General features: G+C 42.3%; 2 protein-coding genes across 2 annotated transcripts; one reads left to right on the top strand and one right to left on the bottom strand.

Moving 5' to 3' along the window:
• Positions 1–6,316: 6,316 nt before the first annotated feature.
• Positions 6,317–9,893, top strand: LOC306961089 (CD5 antigen-like; the record flags this gene model as incomplete). The annotated part of the gene is made up of 5 exons (XM_079553700.1): positions 6,317–6,411; positions 7,156–7,376; positions 8,275–8,568; positions 8,812–9,132; positions 9,543–9,893. 5 exons carry the CDS (start codon positions 6,317–6,319, stop codon positions 9,866–9,868), a joined length of 1,257 nt encoding a protein of 418 aa, XP_079409826.1. The 3' UTR covers positions 9,869–9,893.
• A 1,544-nt stretch (positions 9,894–11,437) lies between these two features.
• Positions 11,438–25,001, bottom strand: patl1 (PAT1 homolog 1, processing body mRNA decay factor). Its single transcript, XM_079553812.1, has 20 exons — positions 24,887–25,001; positions 23,711–23,816; positions 22,448–22,651; positions 21,855–22,082; positions 21,688–21,776; positions 21,535–21,612; positions 21,099–21,293; positions 20,626–20,727; positions 20,092–20,169; positions 18,683–18,897; positions 17,688–17,832; positions 16,867–16,984; positions 16,563–16,660; positions 15,873–15,932; positions 15,635–15,780; positions 15,232–15,391; positions 14,987–15,112; positions 14,744–14,835; positions 14,447–14,596; positions 11,438–11,824 (listed from the first exon to the last, which is right to left on the bottom strand). Exons 1-20 carry the CDS (start codon positions 24,899–24,901, stop codon positions 11,803–11,805), a joined length of 2,427 nt encoding a protein of 808 aa, XP_079409938.1. The 5' UTR covers positions 24,902–25,001; the 3' UTR covers positions 11,438–11,802.
• Positions 25,002–25,342: the final 341 nt, after the last annotated feature.

Here is a 25,342-nt window from a genome sequence, read left to right on the forward strand (position 1 = left end):
TGACTCGGCTGAAAAGGCCCACTCCGGGAAATACAGCTGCATCTACCACAACACTGTGTCTGGCCTCATCTTTTCGTCTCAAAGCGAGGAGATTGCTATTGCTGTAGAAGGTAAAGCAGACAGCACTCCTTACAATTGGATTTGGGACCTGAACAAAAGCAAGAATCATTACTGTATAAAAAATAATAAGAGGAGCACATTTTGCACACAGAGTAATTCAAAGTGCTTTATAGAACAAGAGTAGCCTATAAAAAATACATATAAAAGTCAATCTGATATGAATAATCAATGAATAATTCAAAAAGTGAAAAGCACACAGGTAAAATACCTTCGCTTGTCATATGCAGAGCTTAATGACAGTAGGCCTCCTTTAGATCCTTGTGGCTGTATATGCCCTCCACAATCACAAGGGAGTGAATGCCTTTTGTCACTGTGTTTTGGCTTTAAAGGAATAGGCCACCGTTTTTACATACTGTGATATGCTCTTACCTCACTTTAGTCGTGTTAATATATCCCCGTCTGGTCTTTGTCCGTGCGCTCTGCCAGGCAAACGGAGCACATACGCAGCCTCTCCCAGTTGTCACATAGCTCCAAAAAAGCTCACGATAGAAGCTACCAAGCTCTTCCACGTGTTCCCTATTTAAATAAAGTTACGTGAAGTGTTTTCATGCGAAGTATATTTACACAGAAATGTAACGTGTCGATTTTATAAGCAAATAAAAAGGGGGACTATATTGTGAGGCGTAATGATACGAGGAGTAAAACGTCCGCGCAGTAACTCCTAAAGGTTATTGACGGAAGTGAGCGGGGGAAGTCTTTAGGAGTTACTGCGCGGACGTTTTACTCCTCGTATCATTACGCCTCACAATATAGTCCCCCTTTTTATTTGCTTATAAAATCGACATGCTACATTTCTGGGTAAATATACTTCGCATGAAAACACTTCACGTAACTTTATTTAAATAGGGAACACGTGGAAGAGCTTGGTAGCTTCTATCGTGAGCTTTTTTGGAGCTATGTGACATGTGGGAGAGGCTGCGTATGTGCTCCGTTTGCCTGGCAGAGCGCACGGACAAAGACCAGACGGGGATATATTAACACGACTAAAGTGAGGTAAGAGCATATCACAGTATGTAAAAACGGTGGCCTATTCCTTTAATAGATTTATAGATATTTTAGTCATGGGGCCAGTTAGGCAGCATCAAACCCACTGTGTGAAGTCCTTTCTTTTTTCTTGTGGTAGAGACACTGTCCGAGGTGAAGGAGTGCGTCTTCTCTGACCACCCACAGCATCGCAGGGCAGGGTCACAGAGAACAGCCAATCATCCGCGAGGAGAGGGGCGGGACAACAGCACAGTGCGCTGCAGCAGCGCTACTGCCTGCTTCATGCTGTGGGAGCAAAGACCTGGAGGAGAGATGCTCCTGCTCAAGCAAGGTGAGAGCAACCAGCAGTCTCCGATGATTATGCATCATTAAAGTGATAGTCTGTAAGATTGCAAAATGAGGAGAGAGATCCTCCCCCTCTCTGCTCTTGAACGGCCGGATCACACCAAAGCTCGTCTCATTGGTCAAAGTGATTATTTGAAATCTATCAAATTTATAAAACATCACTATCACTTAAATATGGTAGAGCACACAGGCCGAGTAGAACTGTCACCAGATGGCGGTCCACTGTGTGTTCACTACTGTCTGTCCACTCCTCTCTCCTCTCTGTGTGCCCAGGATGTTGGGTGTCCCAGAATGCCTCTGACTGCCTCTCAGACCACTGCCTGGCCGCTGCTCCTCCGGCTCACAAGAAGAAGAAAGACAGCTACAGGTTCTGCTGCTGCAGCCGTGACCTGTGTAACGCTCACTTTAAATAGGCTCCGCCCACCACACCCACCCGACCTGAACACAGACTACCGGGTGAGGCGGGGTCTGTCACGGACTGCTCCCTTTAGTGTGGACATGTGCAGCTGTGGTTTTCTTCCAAAGCCATTGAAGTGGTCTGTAAAGGCTAACGAATGGATGTCATCTTTAATTCTCAAATCATGCTGCAAAAGGGTTTATGAGAGTAAAAGAATATGTAAATAAAATGTAAAATCTACTGGCCGAACCCCCCAAAAAAGTTGTCCCCGGGCTCTGGAGTTGTTCAGCAGCCAAACAATGAGGCCAGTGGTTAACCAGAGTTTCCTGAAAGTGCACTGACATAAGTTAGGAGAAACGTTATTGTCATTATACAACTGTACACCAAAATTGCATAGATCAGATGTTGAGTTAGTCCTGGGCCGCTGCGACCAACATGTGGGCCAACCTGACCCGCATGTTTTTGGAGGTAGGGGAAACCAGAGTACCTATTATTGAACCCGGGACCTTCTAGCTCTAAGGCAAGAGCGCTAACCACTCAGCCACATGCTTCCAGTTTAATTTATCCACATAACCCCCCGCCCACTTCTTGCCTCTTTTTGCACTTTGGCACATCCGTTGTATTGATTCTCCCTGTAGAGCGCGAAGTCCGTTCACTAAGTGGAGAAAGAGGGGAAATGTTTGCCACTAAAATATGATGCAAAGTAGATTTATTTGTGTACAATGTCCAATGTTCATTCGCACCAACAAGTCAACACTGCACTGTTTCTGTGGGTGGCCTGAAAACCGCTATGTGTCCGTGTAGTTACTGATTTTCCCATGACATCTGCAGTTCGATGTAAACTAATACAAGTGAAGGGGCGGGCACGGTTCATGGTGGCCTTCATGGGAACTTCCGAAATAAAGTGAATAGGGATTAAAGAAATGTTCATATTTAAACCCCATAAAACAAGTGATGATCTTAAAGACAATATGCAGAGAATCTACTGAGAAGAAGAGATTATCTTTTATTTGTTAGTTTTATTTGTAGCCCCCCAGGTGTTTTTGAGAGAATAAAGAAACGTCAAAAGCACTCAAAAAGATTTTTCTCAAATTAATTAAATGATTGTTTGAAATGTATATATTTTTTGGAGAACATATTTTCAACAATCTGTCTAATGAAATATTAAAATTACATTTGTTTACAGCATTCTCTTCTGCTGTTTACTGGGGTGCCAATAGTTCAATATGTGCCCAAACTTTTCAGACCGTGACCCCCAGAATTACCTTGCAAACAATCTCAATAAAAAGAAACGAATAATATAGATAAAATCAAGCAAACAATTAAAATCTGGTCTTGTAGTATGTATCTTCATTGTTTGCTTTGTTGCTTGACTTCATTTCACAATTCTTTGCTGTTTTCTATTCAGATTGATGCTAAATACATTCAGTTTTTGTCTCTTGCTATAATCTTGGGACCACATGCTCAGTCCTCACGTCACCTGGAATGTGGACACATGAGTAAAGAGGTTAGGCTAGAGGTGAGTACATCTGTACGGACTCTTCAGCAAATGTATGCCAGACTAGAGAGTCAACAGGACCTTTGTAATCAAACTTTGCAAACGCTGAGGCTTTGGAGACCAGTTCTGAGCAGCACACTTGCAACAATGTCTTTCCTCCCAGATCGGATTGTTGTTTTGGGGATATTATGTTGCATATTTTTGCTGACAAAGGAGGTTCAGTGCAAGCGACGTTCATCTTCATCTTTTTCTACTTCCAGAAATACTGTAACTACGTCAACGGGTAAGAGACATTACTGACAATGTAATTTAAACAATGGGGACAAGCTACAAATGAACTGAAGCAGCTTATTGAACAGCTTTGCAGGAAACTGTTAAGCCGCATATTGTAATAACATCGCATTACGTAATAACTGCTCAAAATGTAATACAATTCATTGTGTAATAAAACCGGGAAAACTCAACTCATTTTGTAACACTGCACAGTTAGTAATGCATTGTTGAATACTGCATTCATCCTTTATAACACATTTACACACTTTACTAACCATTGTTAACATGAATAAGCTTCTGAACAGATCGAGACAGAGACAATGTGCTTCATCCGTGAGTCTGGTTCAGGTTAGGGACAGGTCAGAAATGGTAAAGTTCAGGAGAACAGTTTGGGCATGTTGTATAATTGAGTGTAAAGTGGTTTGATGACTATATCTCAGTCATCAAACCAGTCATGCATTAAAAGGGTGCTAAAAATCCTCAACATGAAACTCTTTTCTTTCCCCCACTGTTTGTTTATTTGTTTATTTACTTAGATCCCCATTAGCTACTAAATTAAGCAAAACACAACACATGCTGAACATTAGGGCTGCAACTAATTGAGTCGATATTGATATGTTGATATTTACACAACTAATCGATTGGCTGTGAATAGTGTATTGAAATGGTGAATGTTTTCTTTCCCTTTTTTTCTCCTTTTTCCACCTTTTTTTTTCTTTCTTTTTCCCTTTAATGAAACATATATATATAAATAAATAAATAATTAAAAAACCTGCAATCCTACAAAATCTCTCTCCCCAAAGAAGAAAGTTCCCTAAGGAGAAAAATTCCAAGAATCCTTGATAAATACAATCTACAAAGTGTTATCTTCTTGCTTTACAAAGTTTTACATGGTTCGGCCCCTCCAGCAATGAAAGTGAGTTCATCGAGCAGAAATCTGACAGTGGCTCTGCTTATGTGACTCGAGCCACGGTCAGAGGAGATTGTAAACTCCCACTCAAACGAACAGCCTTCTTATCTCGCAAAACGTCCGGCCAGTTCAGGGCGCAAAGATCTGGAACAGAATAACCCTGTCAGTGAGGGAATGCACTCTCAAGCCTCCCCCACATTTAGGAATCAGTTAAAAGGGCAATACATGCACACGAACCACGTACGTTCCATCAGTGCAAAAGTGATCAGTGCAATAGGGATCAGTGCAATAGGGATGGGTGCAATAGGGATCAGTGCAATAGGGATCAGTGCAGTAGGGATGGGTGCAATAGGGATCAGTGCAATAGGGATGGGTGCAATTGGGATCAGTGCAGTAGGGATGGGTGCAATAGGGATCAGTGCAATAGGAATGGGTGCAATAGGGATCAGTGCAGTAGGGATGGGTGCAATAGGGATCAGTGCAGTAGGGATGGGTGCAGTAGGGATCAGTGCAATAGGGATGGGTGCAATAGGGATCAGTGCAATAGGGATGGGTGCAATAGGGATCAGTGCAAAAGTTCTAAGACTAAAAGTGGGACTCTGTGCAATAGGAGGTTGTGCAATACATTGTCTCAATCTATTCCGACCCACATGTTTATCGTCTGTGTTCAGCTGTCTGTGTATATAGTCTGTGTTTTTGTATATTCACTGTTTCTATGTTGTCTGTAAACATCAACCTGCCAGAGTGTTTGCAGATGGAAATTAGCCCAAAGCATATTTACATTTGTTAAATGTTCATTAATATATATTGAGCCCCCTTTATCCTAAAATATTGAATAAATAATAAGGTAATCACGATTTAGCTCCTTATAAATGAGTAACAAATGACAAGGAACGCTTTGTGAATATTTAGAAATGATAAAATGATAAATTAGTTAAATTAATATATAAATTATAGATTAACATTACATCATATATTAGTTACTGCAAAATGAGGAAATGATTACAAAATGCTGCTTTATTGCACAAAGAAATGAATGTTGTATTACATTTTGAACTGTTTTTACACAATGCAGTGTTATTACAAAATGCGTCTCTACCAAAGTACTGGATTTAAACTGAATTGTGCTTGTTTTTCCCCTTGTTCCAGAGACAGTGCGGCTGGTGGAGGATAACAAACATTGCAGAGGTCTTTTACAAGTCAAATCCGGCGACTCCTGGCATTATGTTTGTTCGAGGAGTTTCACTGCACAGAACGCTTTAGTCACTTGTAGAGACTTTGAGTGTGAAATTCCCATTACATTTTATGGTCATCGAGATCCTGTATATCCAAATCTACGTTATTCAAATGCTGGTAATCAAGATGTTTCCTGGAGTGCCGTATTTAACTGTAGTGGCCAGGAACAGCACCTGGTGGACTGCCCCAACGCAACTCTGGAATCAGACCCTGAATGCAGAGCCTCTTTTCTGGATTGTTCTGGTGAGTCCGGTTTCTTTGATCATCGGTAGAGCTTTTTTCCATGGGTCCAAATTATGCTGGTTGGACCACATTTTGATAATAATAATAATAATAATAATAATAAATGTATTTTGTAACGCACTTTTCATTCAGAGAATCTCAGAGTGCAACAAGACAACACACACATTAAAAACATCAACAATTATAAGCTTTCTTAAAAAGGAAAGTTTTCAATTTAGCTTTAAAAAAGTCCAGGTTTTTTGTTTCCCTCAACTCCACGGGGAGGCTGTTCCAAAGCCTTGGTGCAGCAGAACAAAAGGCTCTGTCCCCCATGGTTCGGCGTTTAGTTGAAGGAACATGGAGGTGGAGGCAACTGGATGACCTGAGGGTGCGGGTGGAGGGTTTCCGTGATATGAGTTCTTGCAGGTATTGTGGAGCGTGACCAGTGATACATTTATGGGTGAATAGCAGGATTTTGTAGTCGATCCGGGCAGAAACTGGGAGCCAGTGCAGTGAAAACAGAACGGGTGTGATGTGCTCGTACTTCCTGGCTCGCACAAGTATTCTCGCTGCACTGTTCTGTATAAACTGGAGTCTCTGGATGTCTTTGGCAGGGAGCCCAATAAAAAGTCCGTTACAGTAGTCCAGCCTTGAGGAAACAAAGGCATGGATTTTAGATCTCATTCACCCCATGGTTTGATCTTGTTGAAATGACAGCATTGCAAAGTGATTTCCATTGAGAAACCTGAAATATCCTGGTTATTATCCACCCACTGCACGGGACTGTAGAAGAGCTCAGCAGCTCTCTCAGTGGCAGACTGAGACACCCTCAGTGCAGGACAGAGCGCTACCGCAAAGCCTTCATCCCCACTGCTGTCAGACTGTACAATAAGACTGTGAAGTAACGCCGACTGTAACAAGTGAATTTCTCCTTTGTGAGATCAATAAAGGTTTATCTTATCTTATATTCATTAAGGGTTTTCTCTTTTTCTTAAATAAATTTGGGTGGAGGGGATGGAAATTTGACACACAAAAAACAAAAATCTAATCGAAAAATATGTTTTCTTCCACAGATGAGCCAAAATCCCCAGACATCAATGTATATTCCACGCAAAGATCTGACGAGGTTTACGATGTGTATGCAGGCCATTCCTATGTGATCATCTGCAGAACCAATTCGCCGTTTAAAGTTCACTCCTTTGTCCTTGAGGTTCCTTTGAGTAATAACATCTCGAAGTGGACCCAACCTGCTGTGGACAATGAAGCGCGCTTCTTCACCCCAATCCGGCCTCCCATCAAGCACAATGGATTCTCTTACTCATGCCAATACAACTTTGAATTTAAGCCAGAGACTTTCTCCAAAAAGGGATTGAACGTCCTCACTTTCATCGGTAAATATGTTCAGCCCAAGGTTTGTACGGGAAAAACAAAACAAGCAAATAACTGTAGGCTGCACAATCTACAAAAATAGTTAAAATACTAAAGTAGCACATTCATGTCACAACTTGGCTCATGGCCAGGGTGACCAGATTTTCCAACTAAAAAACTGGGACAATATTCGGGAATGGGCCGCAGGGGTTCCAAATCTATACCGTCTTTACCCACGATGAATGGTAAAACTGTCAGGGACTTATGACATGCACCAACCCGCATCCTGAATTGAGATTATGAATTGGTTTACAATTGCCAAGTCCCATGGGCCAAAGACTTTTAAAAAAAAAAGTGAAATAGCCTATGCTATTTCGGGGACTACATTGGCCAAAACCGGGACAACTGGGACAGATTATGAATAAAACTGGGACAAATCAATGTTTTTGTCTATTGGGACGTGGGACAAAGGACTCAAACTGGGACTGTCCTGGGTGAACTGGGACATCTGGTCACCTTACTCATGGCACTTACTGAAAACATTTGCACTGCAAATATAGCCAAAAACAATATAGTGAGTTTCAAGAGCTCAATGGGGAAACAGGTGAAATATACTTAAATAAACACGTGTGGGGCATTTCTGTGTGGAGTTTGGATGATCTTTTCTCAGGGTGCTCTCATTTTCCCATCAACCTAATACAATGAAGCTAAAGCTCCAGCTCAGCATCCCTGGTGCTGTACTGTGGTCGCACATTGGGTACAAGTGAAATGAAATGATGGTTCAAATTTACTTAGACAAAAACGTTCCTTAAACATTATAACCACCTGTGACCATATAAAGCCATACTGGTTTGTGAATGTCATAAAAGAATTTTCGCTCCAATGAATTCATTATTTATCAGCCATGTCTGTATCTTTCAGAGCCGTCCTACGCGCGGTTGGTGGGAGGAGAAAGTCGTTGCATGGGCAGCCTGGAGCTGGAGCATGAGGGAGAGTGGAGAGCCGTGAGCCAGAAGCTTTGGGGACAAACTGAGGCAGCTGTGGTGTGCAGACAGCTGGACTGTGGCCCTGTGATCAGCACTGACACACAGCGCAGCGAGCTGCAGCCCGTGTGGAGGTTCTTCTCAGACTGTGATGGCTCTGAGACAGCTCTGTTGAGCTGTGGCAGCGTCAGGAAGGGGAAGTCTGCATCTAATGTCCATGTCCTCTGCTCAGGTGGGGACAACAGCAGGTGATGCACGACACAGACTGTATAATGTTACTGTTTTCATCAAAGCCATGACTAGGGCACATTTTGGAACGTGGCATAACAGAAAAGTTTGATGACTGAATGAGAGGATTCGATATCTGTAATCCATAGTGGCGTCATGCACATGTCTAAAGAAATTCTTACTGACCACTAACCACACAATTTCTTTCCCTATATCACAACTGCCTGTGATGCATGTTTCTTGACAGATTTACTGCATCCAGCCAACATCAGTGTTGCAGCGGAGAAAACATCCACAGGAGTGAATCCCACAGTCGTCTACAGCCCGTACAGTTTCTATATAATCTGCTCTGTGCTGCCCCAGTTTTCTGGAGGTCATTTTAGTCTGGTCTTCACTGGAGTCAAAAACTCAGGCACCCTGAAGCAAATTGCTGCAAATCACTCAGCGGTTTTCACCTTTACTTCGGCTGAAAAGAGCCACTCTGGGAACTACAGCTGCATCTACCACAACTCTGTGCATGGACACAGCTTCTCGTCTCACAGCAAAGAGATCTCTATTGCTGTAGAAGGTACAGTTATAATAATAAGAATTGTCTTTTGAGCTGTGCCATCATGAACCAGTTTTTAAATTGGACGCTGAAGCAGTGTGGGGGAGGTGTGTTACCCTTAAGTAAATAACACTGACACTCAAATTTGCATTGCATTTTTGCATGTTATTCATTCACACCATTCTTGTGATGGAAAGCTACCTTTACCCACATCTGTCATAATTTAATCCAATCTAGCTCTATTTTAGTAGCCTGGCATAAAACCAGACTGACTTTATTTATGTATTTATAATACACTTACTTAATACTTAATACTTAAAGTGGACCAAATGTGAACACGGTCTTTTACAAACTGTCGCACTGTGAAAGTCATCATCCTTGCTCTTATACTTTTAAAGTGAAATGCATTTTCTGATCCTATTTGTTGTTAGATGCTGAGGATGTGCTGCTGGATGATGGAGTAGCCCGAGATTCCGACAGCACTGTTTGCTCCGGGACGCTGCTCGTGAAGGACCAGTCCCAAACGATGATGGTGACCGCGCAGAAAAAGAACTGGGACATGAGTCGCGCCGCTGTCGTGTGCAGGCAACTGGGCTGTGGCTCTGCCGTCTCCACCTCCATCGTCCAAATCCCCACAGTCAGGCCTATGTGGAGGTTTTTCTCTGACTGCGACGGGTCCGAGGCTGCGCTGCTCCAGTGTGGACACGTGCAGAAGTGGTTTGCTTCCGATGTCATTAAAGTGGTCTGTGAGGGCTAACATGAACACAACAACATCACGCTCTCAACTCTCAATGTGTGAAATAAAAAGTGAGTAAGTAAGTGCTGCATTTGTCATTGTACAATCAGATGTTGGGCTAGTCCAGAGTCACTGCCACTGGTGGGCCAACCTGGAGGTAGGGGAAACCGGAGTACTACCTTCAGTGCTCCTCTGAAACAGTGCAGTACGTCCTGGGTTTGTCCCTGTTTCAGAGCGTGGTGTCCCGCACTGATCTGCTCCTCTTCGGCTTCCTCTTTCTCCTGCACAGCTCCCTCTGCTCGGCCTCCTCTCGCTCCTTCTCATCTTCTTCTTTGTTCTCCTCCCCTGGCTCTGACGCCATTTGTCACCTGAGGGTCTCCTGTGGAACTCCGGCTTACAGTTAAGCCAGGACTCAGTGAATATAAAAACACAACAGTCTTTCAGCATCTTCTGGGAAGAGCGTAGCAGACGAATAAAATCCGGTTTATTCTCCAGGGAACGTACACCAGCCAGAAGAGCAGGGAGAGAGGACTTGACTTATTTTTTAAAACCTTCATTTAACCAGAAAGACCAAAGAAAACTTCTACAAAGTCACAAGATGAACGAGGAATTGACCTGCGGTGTCGATAACATGAATGCTCGATTTCATTTATTGTTTTATTGTCATGTTTTTGTCCATTTTTCATCTCATTTTTGGCACTTTATTTCTATTTCTATTTCATTTCTTCTTACGTTCTTTTGTGGCTTTCTTGTTGCTTTTTCATCACTCTTTAGTCGTGTGTTTTTGTAGCTTTTTTTTATTGCGTTATTGTTGCTTTTCCAGCATGTTTATGGCTCTCTTTTGCCACCTTTTTGCTTTCAGATTTGGGTAAAGCCAAACTGGAGAAAATGTGCTCGGTTTATGTGAGGGTTAAGAGGTTAATTTATGGTAGTTAATGTTGGGCGCAGTTATGTTTCTGATGCTCCAAAGTTATTTTTCATAACCCTCATTTGAAGCCAGTAACTTGTTTACCTTAAATCCTTTTCATAGTCCCTAGTACAAGTTATAATGGTGTCTTTGGCCAGAAAACCACAATTGCAACTTTGCTGCCACCGGGTCAGAGTCAGCAATACACACTAATGGAATCACAAAGAAGAAGCTAACAGGCTAACGGGCAAAGCTAACTGTGGGCGAGCGCCACTTTCACAGTATTTACAGCCAAGTTTGAGTGAAAAAAAAATCTCTATGTAATTGGATGTACAATATCCATCTCTCCCTTTGTCTTTTCTGTCAGTGTAGTATTTACTTTCACGGACAATAAAGTAAAAAATAAACAGAAAAACGCAACATGCTACAACATCTGCTTAGAGGCGTTAAATGGCCTCTTGGGGCACAAGTTACTTAGTTAAAACTAATCAATACTTTCTACTTCAAATACTTGAATACGTCCACTTGATTTGACTGGGCAACTTTCAAGTCCAAGTCCTAGTATAAGTCATGCCTTATACTGGAGGAACTTTGAGCAGTGAAAAATAATGCAAACAATATTACACATGGTTGAAAAGGGACCATGACAAGATAAAAAAAAAAAAAATCACCTTTAAGCCGTGTAGCCTGTATTTGTTTTAAAAAGCTTTATTGGTGCTAGCAGTGTGAAATCGAAACAACTTATGTACACATTCAAAATAAAGAAACAGTACATTTTATATAATAGAAATACTTTTTTTTAATTTGAAGGTCATCACAGGCATGATCGTAAACAAGATATTTTTTTAAAATGCAGATTTCATTTCATTGTCATTCACACGGTCCTTCGCTCAATTAACATGTTCGTCACACATTCAAAACACCGACCAAACACAAAGTACATGTCCATAGGTTCTGCGGATTTAAAATGACAGACACAGTCGCCAATCGCTCAAAAAAAACAAAAACATCTGCATTTGGGGGAAGGTGACCACGACTGCAGTAACTTCTACCTGGACAGAGCCGATATCCTGCAAATACCAGAAACGGAACAATTAATATTGATTATGTTTTAATGAAGGCTCAAGAAAATCTGATTAAAGCCACTCAAATTGCTGAACTTGGGAATACATACGTTGATTTGAGTTTTGTACACTTCTGGCAAATGAGCTCACCTCAAGAACATTTTTATTCATTTCTATATTACTTATGCACTGAAAAGGGTTCCCTTATTAAACATTTCACTTTATGTGTCGTTAATAATGAATAAAGTGAGATATTATGGATCAGTGAACAATTACCATCTACATGCGACAATGTGTAAAAAGTAGAGGTGGGCATAGATTAATTTTTTTAATCTAGATTAATCTAGATTAATTTTGAAATTAATCTTGATTAATATAGATTAAAATGGCTCGCTTGAATTCTGCCGAAGCCATTCAGAATATGTGTGCAACCCAATAAAGACTTAAAGTAAGTCTTTGAGAACGAGTTTCTCAAGTCAGGTGGTGCGTTAGACCAGGGGCTCATCTCCTGTTTCCAAAATGCATCACAAACTGCATGAGAACTTTCTACTATGATAATTGGTGATGAAAATAATTCATGTTCAATAAAATGCACTCGTGTTTACTAACTGTTTATTCAGTTAAACATGAATTTTGAGCTGTAGGCCGACATTAGAGGTCCTGATGAACTGTTTACAGTCACTCAGGCTGACCAGCTTGTCCACATTTTCTGGTGACAAACTAGATCTCCTCTACTGCACAATATGACCTGCTAAAGAAAAAAGTCTCTCACAAGGGACAGTTGTGGCAGGAGTCCCCAAGTATTTATTTACGGGCAGATCATTATTTATATTTTTTTTATTAACCAGATCAGAAAATAGGCCTCTGTTTGTGAGTGTGGGAGACATGTGCGCGTCTCCTGATTGGTCAACACTGTCAACAGTGTCACGTGATCACAACACAACAACGCAGCTCATGCTGCTGCAGCTAATGCTACTACTTGGCGATAGTTCTGTCAAAATGGAGATAAACGGCGACAACACGAAGATGCGGGACGTATTTCTTTGGATTTAATAAGAAAAGGAAACGGACATGAGGCGGAGGAGACACCGGGGAGCGGAAAAAGAGAAGCTAACGGAGAAAAGTAGCTGGAAAGTCCGTCTCCAAACTCCGTAAGTGCTGCGGTTAAACTCTGCTCGCGGTTGAAATGTAGCTGGAAAAGGCTCTCGTGAACTTTTGGTGATAAAGTTGCGCTGTTTCGTGTGGGGCTGTGGCCATGAAATGAGTTGTTTATGTCGCTGTTTTGAAAGAGAAGTGAACACGGAGGCGCTGCGGTGTTTTTCTGTCTATTTTCACTCTGTCTTTGGCCGCTGCTTCTGTGTGTCGCTTTGGAGACGCTATATTCACTCACGTTTCTCCTGTGCGTCCAAATTTGGGCATAAAAGTTGTGTAATGTGTGCTGACCTTAAAATATCACAGTGAAAGTCATCATAGCTTGCAGAGTATAGACCCAGCTCCCAACCCAGCTTTGAGAATAGATTAACGGCGATATTTTGTTTATCGCCCAATAAGAGTCTTGCGTTAACGCAGCACGTTAACGCCGTTAACGCAGCACGTTAACGCCGTTAACGGCCCACCACTAGTAAAAAGATTTTATGAATTGTAGGTTTTGGAGAGAGATGAGGCTACTTTTAGACCTATAAGTATGAAAATTAATATTTTTAAATTTTATTTATTTTTATGTATCCAGAATAAAAACTCACTTTGATTAAAAATGTCTTTTTCAAGAGTGTCCTGGCCAAGATGCAGGGGACACTGGATATTTTTTTGCTTGTTTTAAATGCTTTCCCCTCAATGGTTTATCAGCTTAAAACTACCGTAAATCCCGGACTATTGAGCACACCTGAATATAAGCTGAGCTAAATTCAAAAAGATGAAGTAGGCTTACAAATAAAGGCTGCACTTGTCTATAAGCTGCAGGTGTCTGTTGTAACATGAGAGCACACACACTCGGCACCAGGGCCGAGAGATGAGCGCGGTTTCGTTCTCATCACCTTTCACTTCGCTGCATTTTCCATATTTTTACCAACTAAATGGACACCAAACTCCTTTTTTTAGCCCACTGTGAGTTGCAGCTGTTCTGGGATAAAAAGCATAAAGCGATGGTCTGGGTGTAGTGCTGGTATAAAATCGCTGGCCTCTCCATACTTTAGAAACATGACCAATACACTCAGCATGTGTACTCTCCCTTCAGCACCCCCTCCCCGCCCCCTCCTACCAGACTGGTAGCGGTTGTAGGAAAAGGGGCTGAACTACGGGACAACGCCTCCATGATATCTCGGCCCGAAATTCTGGTTGGGCTTGGGCATAAGATCTAAACACTACGCTATTTGTGTGTAAAAATGTGCATCGTTGTACAGGCCGCATGGTTCAGAGCATGTGAAAAAGGTAGTTAAAATGCCTTTATTTCTATGGCATGTCTATAAGCCCCAACGTGTTTCAGCCCAAATGGCCTTGAAACATCTCAATTAAATTAACTTGAGAATAATCTAATGCATTTCCAAGTATATATCATGTAATAAGGCTTCACGGTTTCACATTCTTCTACTGAAATCTCACACTTAAACAGCACTAGAACAATGAACTTACTGTAGCTTGTCTTGTAACAACTCCAGTCTTTGCCGGTCGACGTAGCGGGAGAAAAGCGAGAGCAGGTTTGGGGGCGTGAACAGCGGCGCAGACAGAGACGAGGAGGGGACGGACAGCAGCTCCCGCGTCACAGAGAACACCAGCTCAGTCCTGGAGCAGAGGAACAACAGCAAATAAGTTAGGTTTTAGTTGAACTTCAAAAGACCGGGAGAAATAAGCTACAGTTTCCCCCCCCCAAATAATACATGCCTATAGTTTGTAAGCCAATGAAAACCCATGAAAAGCCAAAAGCCTCACCATCGATTGTCATCCATGAGCTGACAGTTGGGGTCAGAGCTCTGCATCCGCTCTCCCTCACTCAGGATCAAGTACAGCAGCGTCACTCCGAACTACACAGGTGCAAACAGATGGATAAGTGAAGTAGACCAGACCAATCACGATGGGGACTTTTAAGGACCAAGCTCAAGGTCAGAGGAGGACTGGGCAACAGAGACCACCAAACTGAAGACGTAGAATGGTTTAATGTGACGTGTTGTGTACCTTGTTGTGCAGGACTGAAGCCAGCTGCCCCTCATTGCTCTGAAGCTCCTGCAGTAGATCTGTGAGCGCAGAGCTGGACAAGGACTGGACCAGAGCAGAGACGGGCTCCACCAGCCAACACAAAACCTACAGGGAATAAAAACAGAAATCGGTATTAACGAAAACTTGAGAGAATGTTTTGCTGAGGAAAAGGCTATGACGCTGTTTGCCGTCTGAAGTTTCTAAATAAACGGAGCCGTCCTCACCTGGTCCTGTTTGTCTTTCTTGGCCAGCGCGGGCAGGTTGCGGGCGATCGCCATGAGAACGGCGGTTGACTGGACAGCCGGCAGGAAGGGGAGGAGCCTGGAGATGAGCCGCTTCCCCTTCCTCACTGACATGATCATCACCAGCTGCTCATCACTCACCCTGGAGGACGGGAGGAGAAATGTCAGGCAAAAATATGAAAGCCTGGTCACCAACTGCAAAAATCATCATAATAATTGCTCATTTTATAACTCATACATTTAGAAAAGCTTTCCAGCAATTATTTCACATTGTTACTTCAAATTATATCTGAACTTTGAAGGCCATGCAGTGACATTTGGAACGCTTTAATGCTATTCTGAACTTAATAGGTTGACCTTTTGAATGTGAAAACACAGCCCTTACTTGTCCTCCCACTCCTTCTCACTGAGCGAGTTGCAAAGCTGGACCGTGTTAGTTTTGTGTTGTTCGAGCAGAGCCTCTCTCTCTTCCTCCGGAGTCAGGACGAACCTCTTCTCGAAGTCCTGCACCTCCAGCAGCAAACTGTACATCTGCAAGGTATAAAAAACAACAACATTTTATCTGTGTTTAGGACCAAAGTGCTAATGTCGTGGTGTTTTCAGTTCAGTGTGTCCCTCCTCACCTTCTCCACTGTGTAGAGGATCTGACGCCTCTTATTCCACACCTGCTTCTCTCGCTTTTCCTGCAAATAAAAACAAAATATGAAGCAACTGATGAAGGAATTTTGTTGGAGAGCATTATAGATTCCTAGATGTAATGTACAGATTTAAACAGGGATGTATCAGTATTGTGATTTGGCCATATCTCATTCTAATATCCTGGAATGTCAAAAAGCAGGTTGAATGTGTCCTTTTGTTGCATCAGCTAAAACAAGCAGTGGGACCTACATTCAGTGCAGCCGACGTGAACAAACTCCTGCTTTTAATCATTTAACAGACTATCACTATTTTGAAATTACTTTACCACTGACCCACATTTGCACATACAACTTGTTTTGCACGTGGACAAACGTTTGGTCAATGACCCCGTAGTATCTTTGTAATGCCTGTGTTTCCTGAAGATTCACACCGTGAAAGCTTAAATCACCCTGTCACTCACTCAGATCAGCAAAAGCAGGTATATTACAATAAATACTGTATCACAATGTGAAATTAACTTGAAATAGCAGCTATAACTGAATCTGCAAGCCTCAACATGAAAGTTATTCCCTACAGCAGACGGCGCGTGGTACATCCCTCTTTGTTTGTATTGCATCATTCACGGAGCCTTTGAACGTGGCTTTGTTCTTGTTTGTCTAGATTTTGAGACACACCTCGTCGTCAGAGCGAGTCGTCACCACGGCGTCGATCATCTTTCGAGGATTGTTGACGCTGGAGACGGTCAGTTTACCCAGAGACCCCGCGAACTGCACTGTGGACAGAAGCAGCAGAGGAAATGTAAACACAAGCTCTGTGTTCGTATTGACAGTAAACAGCTGGACATAGACTTCAAAAGAGACAAGAATTACTATATCTAAGTCTCAGTATCAATGAGTTTTTTGCTTGAGTTTGAATGATTTTTGTCTCTACTTTTGGTGATGGGTTGTCAGCTTGTAAACTGAACAGGTGTGTCCTCACCTGGTCTGTAGGTGTGTTCCACCTTGGCCACCTGTGGAGTGATGAGTTTGGTGGTGTGCTCCTTTTTGCTGCTGTCCCGCTCCTTTTCTTGACGCTTCTCCATCTTCTCATAGTAGTTCTGAGAGAATGAGCAGACGGACAATCATAATATGAACAAGTCTGAAACCAATGTTCGCTTTAAATACAGAGAGAGAAAAAAGATTCCTGAAGAATCCTGATGATCTAATAATTATTTTACAATTTTTAAATGCTAATGTAGCCAACATGTCTGTCCAATTCATTATATCAGGTTCTAGTTTCTAGAGGTCGACTGATATGGGTTTTTCTAAAGCTGATGCTTGTGGATTTTTAATGGCCGAGTTTTGCCTGATTTTTCCAAATGTTTCATCTTTAATCCTGTGTATGATGCTCCTAAACTGTAAAATGTGTCAGTGCTGAGCTGTGACAGCAGGGGGCGCTTAATTAGGAGCAGAGGGCTGATTTATTCAAGACATTCCTGTTTAGTAGGTACTTCAAAGAGAGCTCAGTTTAAAGATAAAAAAAACAGCAAATTCCCAAACAAAAAAGTAGGTCTCCATCTCTTATGGTTCCAAAATGATAAGCAAAAGTCTGCAACATAAAACATATAAAATACAATCAAACCCTCCAACGTGAGGGGTGGGGCTCAATTTAAAGCTCTGAGCTCTTTCTCATAAAAACGGCAAGTCTTCATCCAGGGATAAATGCCTTTTATTGGGATTATATTGGCCGATATTTTAAAAGACATTGGGGTCGACCCCTGGTAGTTTCATTAGGTAACTTGTGCAATACCATGAACCGACCTGGTAATAGTAGTCGTCCAGATAGGGGTCAGTGCTCTGTAGCTGCATCATCTGGATCTTAGTGACCCACTCCTTCTCCTTCTGCGTCATCAAGTTACTGTAGGGGTCTCTGCTGCGCCGGTCCATGCCAGGTCTGCACCGGTCCCTACAACAAGGTCAAACAGTTAACTACTAGCTCGCCGTCTTGCTTTGGGCCTCCCCCTTGTGGGATGTGCCAGTACAGCTCCCCAGGGAGACGGGAGACCTCCAGTGGCATCTGACAGAGATGCCAGAGGAACAGACAAACACGGAGGGAGTGCAGCATTTGTAAGAAGAAAGGGAGAGCAGAGGAGAGGCAGAACAGACACAAAGATACAAAGACAGAGACAAATGACAACAAAACATCCATTTGTAAATCTTGTTTATCTCTTTGATTTATACAGACTGAATAACACTATTCTACGGGGATGTATGCAGACTTTTAACCAAAATGCCTTGGATCTGTTGCTCCGATTTCTTTTTTAGTCAATAAGGTGAATATATCATTTACAAGATAATGTCAAAATTGGCATCCGGAAGACATGCAAATTTACAATATCAAGTGCATCTATCATGGCAAGAAATGTGGAAAAAAGTTTGAATTTTTGTCAATATCGCCCTGCCCTAGTTAGAGGGCCGTCACATTTTCATTTCTCTTTCTTCATCCTGAGCGATAAGGCTGTATAATGGATGATGTGTGGAAGTAGGGAGAGTTGTGCTATAGTTGCTTTTATCATTGCATTGTTCTATTTATTCGTTGTCTTTCACGTTTTGCTAAGTGACTTCTGTAATATGTTGCTTTGATGAGAGACTAATGTGAGCAGCGGACAAACAGAATTTCCTTCAGGTTGAATGAGAATGACCAAATCATATTGAAGAGCACATTTAATCCAGCCACTCATTCCCACTTTTAAACCTCAATGTTAGCTTCATAATACGATACCACCACGCTTGAGTTAGTGAAGATCTGCTCTTACCCTCCGCGGCTCTGCATGCGCTGGGTGAGCATCCTGCGGTGCTGTGGGTGCAGGTGGGTGGTGTTATGGCGGATGGGCGGCGTATGGTTGTGGTGTAGATGGGGCGGGGGTGGGCCCATCCTGTGCCCGTGCGGAGGAGGGGGACCACCGAAGAACGGCCTGAACCCGCCGCCGGGCATCATGGGAGGAGGGCCACCGCGAGGGAATCCTGCCACCTGTGCAGACGACAGAGGAAAGGGCTGAAACTTACACAAAATTAAAAAGATGTAGGTTTTTATGCTTTAATTCATTGAGAATGTATTTGCAATTCATTAAAAATCGAGCAACAGTTACGTAAACTTTAATTATAGTTAAAGTTATAGTCATTTTAAACAGAGCCAGGAAATGCAAAGCGCTAAAATATTAGACTCACCACATGCATTTCAGAACATGTTTGGGTCTAAACTACAGAGTGAGCAGGTTTTGTTCACAATAAGACATCATGGAGGCAGGTCATTTAGTTCTCTACGAAGGAAATTACTTGAATAAATGCAGCTTTTCTGATTTCAACTCAGCCGTTCAATGAGGACAGCTCTTTTCAAGGAGTTTTATAAAAGGCATACACTGCAAAAAGTATTTAACTAGATCAGTAAAAACATCTCAATTTGAGCATAATAATCCAAATTTTAGTTGTTTTGACTAGTTAAGAAGTTCTTGGGCATTTGTCCTAGATTATTTCACTTGTTCTGAGCTGTTTCTGACTCGTTTCGATACATTTCGTCCTTATTTCAGGTCATTTTCTTTGCCAATGGGGTAAGAAAATTGGTCTTATCTCATTGGCAATTTTACTTTCTTATTTCAAGCGAGATTTACCCTAGAACTGGTCTGAAATGTCCTCAAACAAGCAAAGTAAACTCGGTCCGATCAGGAAAAGTGTCTAAATGAGTGAAAACCGCTCAAAACAAGATACATTTCCTCAATTCAAGTCATTTAAGCCAAAGCTTGATATTTACTTTTTGTAGTGTATTACTTCGGCGTCCAGTCCTGGAGCTTTATCAGCTCAAAGATAAAATGGACAATGCCAGGAAATGCCGCATTGCTAGCCAGTCTGTGAGATAAATTCATAGTGAATCTGTACAAAAAGAGTGGGTACGTGCAGATCTGTGATGCCAAAAAGAGGAACTACATCCTTTTTCCCAAGAAGAATCCAGTTGTTGGATAAACTAACAGCTGCACTACACATCTGGACGTGGCACCGGATCATGTAGACGCCTGAACTAAGATTGACCCTTGTTTAGCCACTTATGCTTCTGTGTTTATACTTGCAACACCTGTATGTTGCCTTGTCTGTTTAGTTGTGGGTGAATTTACTTGCAATTCCATTTCAAACTACTCATCTTGCACCAGAAATATACATGTTGAAGTCTGACCTGTGAGTTGAGCAGCTGCGCCCTCTGGATCTGAGACAGGACTCCAGGAGGAAACGGGCCTCGACACAAAGGAGAGTTCTGCACAAAAAGTGAAATGAGTATATATTTGAGTTGTTGCTTTATATTATAGTTTTAAGAGTCCTGAAGCTACACCAGACGAGAACCACCGCGTTAATCTTAGTATCTGTTCTATAATAACAGTGAACAGTGGTGAAGATATCTGTACATTGATTAAATATGCAAACTCTATACAAGAAAATCGAATGCAGATGCAATGCAAAGTAATCAAAATTTGCAGCTCATGCAAACCTACACATAAAGGCCACACATTCATCTACTCCATGGGCCAGAGTGTAAAAACAGTAAATCTATACAACACTATACATCTTCACAGACAATATGGAGGATTATGGTAAATTTCAAGCCTTGTCAAAGCCATGTCATGTGTAAACGGATGTCTACAGTGCAAAGCTAAAGGCTTGAACAAGGTCTGTAGAAGAACAATAGGAAGAGGAGGAGGAGGAGGTGACTCACTGCTATGTTGAGGAGGGTGTTTGGAGACAGGCGCTCTGGGAAAGGAGGGGGGTATCTGTGGGGCACTGGAGCGCGGACGTGAACCGCAGTGGGGTGATGGATCTATACACAGAGACAATACAAACACAAGGGAGAGGGAGGCAACTACAGTTAGACCTGCAGAGGTTAGAGGAATGACAACCACTCTTTCACACGAGCAGATTTCTACGCACCATTGCATTTAATCTATTTACTCTTCCACAAGCAGCTCCCAGCTTGTGCCAGGCCTCACACAGTGCAAAGGTTTAGATACAAATCTTTCCAAACAAGCATTACTTTTCGACAAATAAAAACAAGAGAAGTATTAAATCCCCTTTTGCAGAGTGGGATCTTTACCATTGAATTTGTGCAGATAATAGTTTTCTTTTCATTGGCTCAAAGTGTAAAATGATTTGGTGCGACGGATTATAGTTAAATACATTCATTGCACTTACCTGATGGTTAAGGTGGCTCATTGGCTGTTTGGGCGGGGTCCCGATAGGCACCGCCCTAACAGGAGGAGAGCCAATCACAGGCGAGGAAGACCGAGGGGGCGGGACTCTCTCGGACAAATCTCTGCCGTCGTCGCTGCGGTTCTGAGGCCTTTTGGGTAAACCTACCTCTTTGATAATGGACATGAGTGGACTGTCCTGAAGACACATCGGGTCAAGAGAGAAAAGTGGAAGATTTACTTGATTGTAGTTTTTCTCAAGCATCAAATTCATGACTTTCTCGAAGTACCAGTTTAGTAAATGAAAATCAAGTGGACTAAAAACTACACTCGTCAACCATATGGGGTAAATCTTAAGTGTCTAATTTATGAGGCAACATGCTAAAGATCTGGGTGATTCTTTTATGACTGGTTACCGTCCATTGTAAAGTGCTTCTCACCTCCATGTGCGTGGACAGCCCGGGTGTGAGACTGACTGGTCCAAACATACTGTTTTCCCAGATGTTGTGAGAGTTCATCTAGAAAAGAATAAAGGTATCGTTTACGATCGTGAGTCACTAGATGCAAATGACAATATTCCACACAATACTGACCTGCCCCATTGGAGATGTTCCTCTCCGCATTAAGTGCTGCTGCTGCTGTTGTTGATAGCCGAGCATCGATGACGGACCAGGATGTAGGCCTTGCACACAAAGAAACGCGTCACTAGTTAAAGCGGGATTCATTTGAAGCAGTGCCACATGGGTTGCATTTGTCTCACCAGCTGTGGAGGGTCCCGGGGGCATCTGTGGGTGTGGAGGGAGCTGGTTTGGGATGGGCGAGGGCTGAGGCAGGACTCTGGACCGGTCGAGGCCCTGAAGACTGGACAGAATAGGGTTTGGTCTCTCCGCCGCCCCGACACCGGCGATGGCAGGATCGGCATCCAGGATGAACCGGGCCAACGACTCTGCCAGGTCATCCCTTCCTCCTCGCTCTTCTGCGTCTGAAACTGAGGATTTAGGCAGAATATATGAAATCTTTAACATTTAATTATGCTTTATTCAGACATCCTAGGGTTGGCATTGTTGCAGTACAATAATTATACAACTATGATATAAAAACAACTCTTATAAGCAAAAAGAAAAGCAGCATCCCTGAAAAGAGGAGCTATATGGACTAAAAATGCAGGAATAATGAAACAAGCATGAATTAACTAAAACATCAATCCAAGTACAGAATGTTTTTTGTGAGAAAATGACATTAAATCATGGTTAAACAAAAAAAAAAATCAATTGAGTCCAAATACTACATTATTCTGTCATATACTTTGGAGCTTCAAAAAAGGCAGATTGGTCAAATTGCCCTGACACTGACCTGGAGGAGGGAAGCCAGAGGAAGACGTAAAGTTTAGTGAAGGAAGAGCGGATGCCGGAGGACAGAGGCCTGGGGGGACCTCTGCTCCCCCGAGGGCCCCGAGTCCTGGGCCAGACCCAGAACCAGGTCCTGAGGCAAGACCCAGTTCATCCCGTTCGTCCAGCCCCGCGAGACGCTTGTGCTCCTCCTGCCAGCCGTCATCCTCTGAACAGGGGAGAAAATGAGAAGTTATTGATTTTTTGTCAGCGCTTTACATCACAGCAGTGGAAGTGTATGAGCAAATGCCTGTGATCTCCTTTGCCCAACTTTAATCATCCCCAAAGGCCATTATTGTGTTATAAATGACAAAGAAAACAGGGCAATAATGTGTGGAAGATCATCAAATTTACAATATCAGGTTAATCTCTATTATGTGTGAAAAATAGGGAATAATTAGGGGGGTAAATTGGGGAAAATTGGGAGAAATTGTTGCAAAAATAAGGGGAAAAAAGGAGGATAAAATGTGGCAAAAATTGGAAAATTGGAGGAAAAATGGGGGACATGGGGCAAGCAAAATTTAAAAAAAAAATAATAATAATTGGGCAAAAATGGAAGGCAAAAATAATAATTCATTTGAGCTGAAACAACCAAGTCATTTCCCATTTTTCCAGTTCCTGCTTTCGATACTTTCATTTTTTCGATACCGGTCGTATCTTAATTTTATTTGGTACAATACTGGTACCTTTTTTAGCGGTACCCAGCTCTGTGTCCCAAGACCAGATTAATTTGATGTAAATATCACAGCATATGAGGTTTTCCTGAAGAAACATCACTCGCAACCAGCACGAAAATACAGGAATGATGTAATCTAAAATAGATTTAAACGCACTACCACTGATTTTTTTCAAGTAAGGGAACCAAATGTTTCCGGTCCTCCTTTAATATATTGCAAACTCAGACATTTGTGGGAAAAAAAACACTGCACATCTAATTCTAAATAGATGTACACAGTGTAATATATCACCTATCAATGTGATGAACTTGCAGGCTAGTTTTCCAGCATTTCTTTGACAGTGACTCTTATAAACCCGTCCCTGTGAAGAACTGGGACGCGGCAAATAATAAAGTCAGGAATTAGTTTGAACCACAACTGACAACTTAATTTAGCAGCTTCATCTTTCATTGTGGTGTTAAAAAAATCAGCTGTAGGGCTTTTAAGCAAAAAACAAACAAACAAGAAAGTGCATTATCCAAAATAAATGTCCAGCAGTTAGTGTCACTGACCAATGGCGCCAGCTCCGAAAGTGTCATCGTTGAACTGATCGATATCATCTTCCCCCTCTATCAACCCGTCATCCTCCTCCTCCAGCGTACAGTCATCGTCCAGGGACTGAAGAACAGGCAGCAGCAACAACACACATTAGGTTTGATTTTAACTGATGAGTTGAAAAAGTTAACCTGTCAAAATGTCACCAACACTTCCAGGGCAAAGACACGACACATACACAGATTTATGGAGAAGACATATCAATACTCGCTGCATTAGAAAAGCCATTTTGAATGCCCTAACTTTCTAGGTTGGTGTTTTGGGGGTAACACAGCAAATTGACTGGTTCTGTGCTGATCTTTAGGCAAATATTTTTCAAGTCCGTCCAGGTTTTGAGGTGGAATTGGTCAGGTGAGAGCACAGTCTGGGTGAATACTTCAGAAAATCTTTGCTGGGACTGGGAGCTTGCACATGCTTACTTAGATCATCCAACTGAGACAACAACTATCATCTTAACCTCAAAGCATGACTAAGTAGGGGAGGAAAAAGTCAAGAGCAGAAACATAATTGAGTAAACCATTCATATGCTCTATTTTACCCACAGTGGAGGGTAACTAGAGTGATGTTTAACTCTAGATGTGTGATTACATGCAGTTGGAAGCATAGATTTGTTTACAGACAGTAGCACATCACGTTCACGGTCATCCATCACTGTAGTTTATGTTTATGATGTCGAAGCAACGCTAAAGAGCATCTCTGGAGCCTCTATGTACAGATGTATCACCACTGCATGCTTGATATACCTGCAGATGTCTGGCAGCATGTAAGTAGCACTCGTTAGCTTCGTGCTAACGTTGTTACATCATGCAAGACACGCATCCATTGTAAAAAATTCAACAGATCTGGTATTCAAAACATATTTCTGCCAAATAATGAAGGATGTTTCTAATGCTAGCTGCTTTATGGACCGGTGTGATGACTGTGTCCGCGCCCTGGACATCTGCCCTCTCCTCTGGCTCATGTCATCAGGAAAACTGGCTGCTCCTTAGGCCAACACCGCATTGACTTTAGCACGTCGCATAAACAAAGAGCAGCGGGTTTCTCCTCCGCGGCCCCGCAGGCAGTTTAGTCTAAATATGAACGAAATAAAACCCGCTTTCATCGGACAAACGCCACACGGGTTTGGTGCTCACCTGAAATCGAAACATCTATCTTTAGGTTTGGGGGAAAAGACGTGCATCGGGAGCAAGGCGCCGCGCGAATGACGCAGCGGCTACGTTCACTTCTACGCACCATGCGGGCACGAGCACGTAAACCACACACATCGTGCACGCGCAGACAGTGTGTGGGTAAAACCATGGATCTATTATAATAAACAAACAGGAAATAAACAAAATGAATGAATGAATAAATAAATAAATGAATAAAAATGCCCCCTCTAGCGCAATATTTAAGCCTCATTTGACGGAAGCTAGTCCAGTAAAAAAGCAACAAATGAAAATAGGATAAGACAATATTTTGTTGATCTCACAATGGAGAAATTCAGTTCAGCTCTCAAGAAACACTCAGGGTGTGCAAAATAGACAGGAAATGTGCAAACAATTAAATAGTAAGCAGAGGTATTTTATATACAATGAGTGATAAAACTT

This window comes from Gobius niger, assembly GCF_951799975.1.
Source record: "Gobius niger genome assembly, chromosome: 3".
In the NCBI taxonomy this organism is placed as follows: domain Eukaryota; kingdom Metazoa; phylum Chordata; class Actinopteri; order Gobiiformes; family Gobiidae; genus Gobius; species Gobius niger.

What these genes read in the sequence shown, in the direction of transcription:
- patl1 (XM_079553812.1), bottom strand. An exon ending in CTTCAGTCCTGCACAACAAG is followed by an intron (nt 14,836 to 14,986) that starts GTACACAACACG and finishes GCACCTGTGTAG; the next exon opens with TTCGGAGTGACGCTGCTGTA. An exon ending in TTGTTACAAGACAAGCTACA is followed by an intron (nt 11,825 to 14,446) that starts GTAAGTTCATTG and finishes TGGTATTTGCAG; the next exon opens with GATATCGGCTCTGTCCAGGT.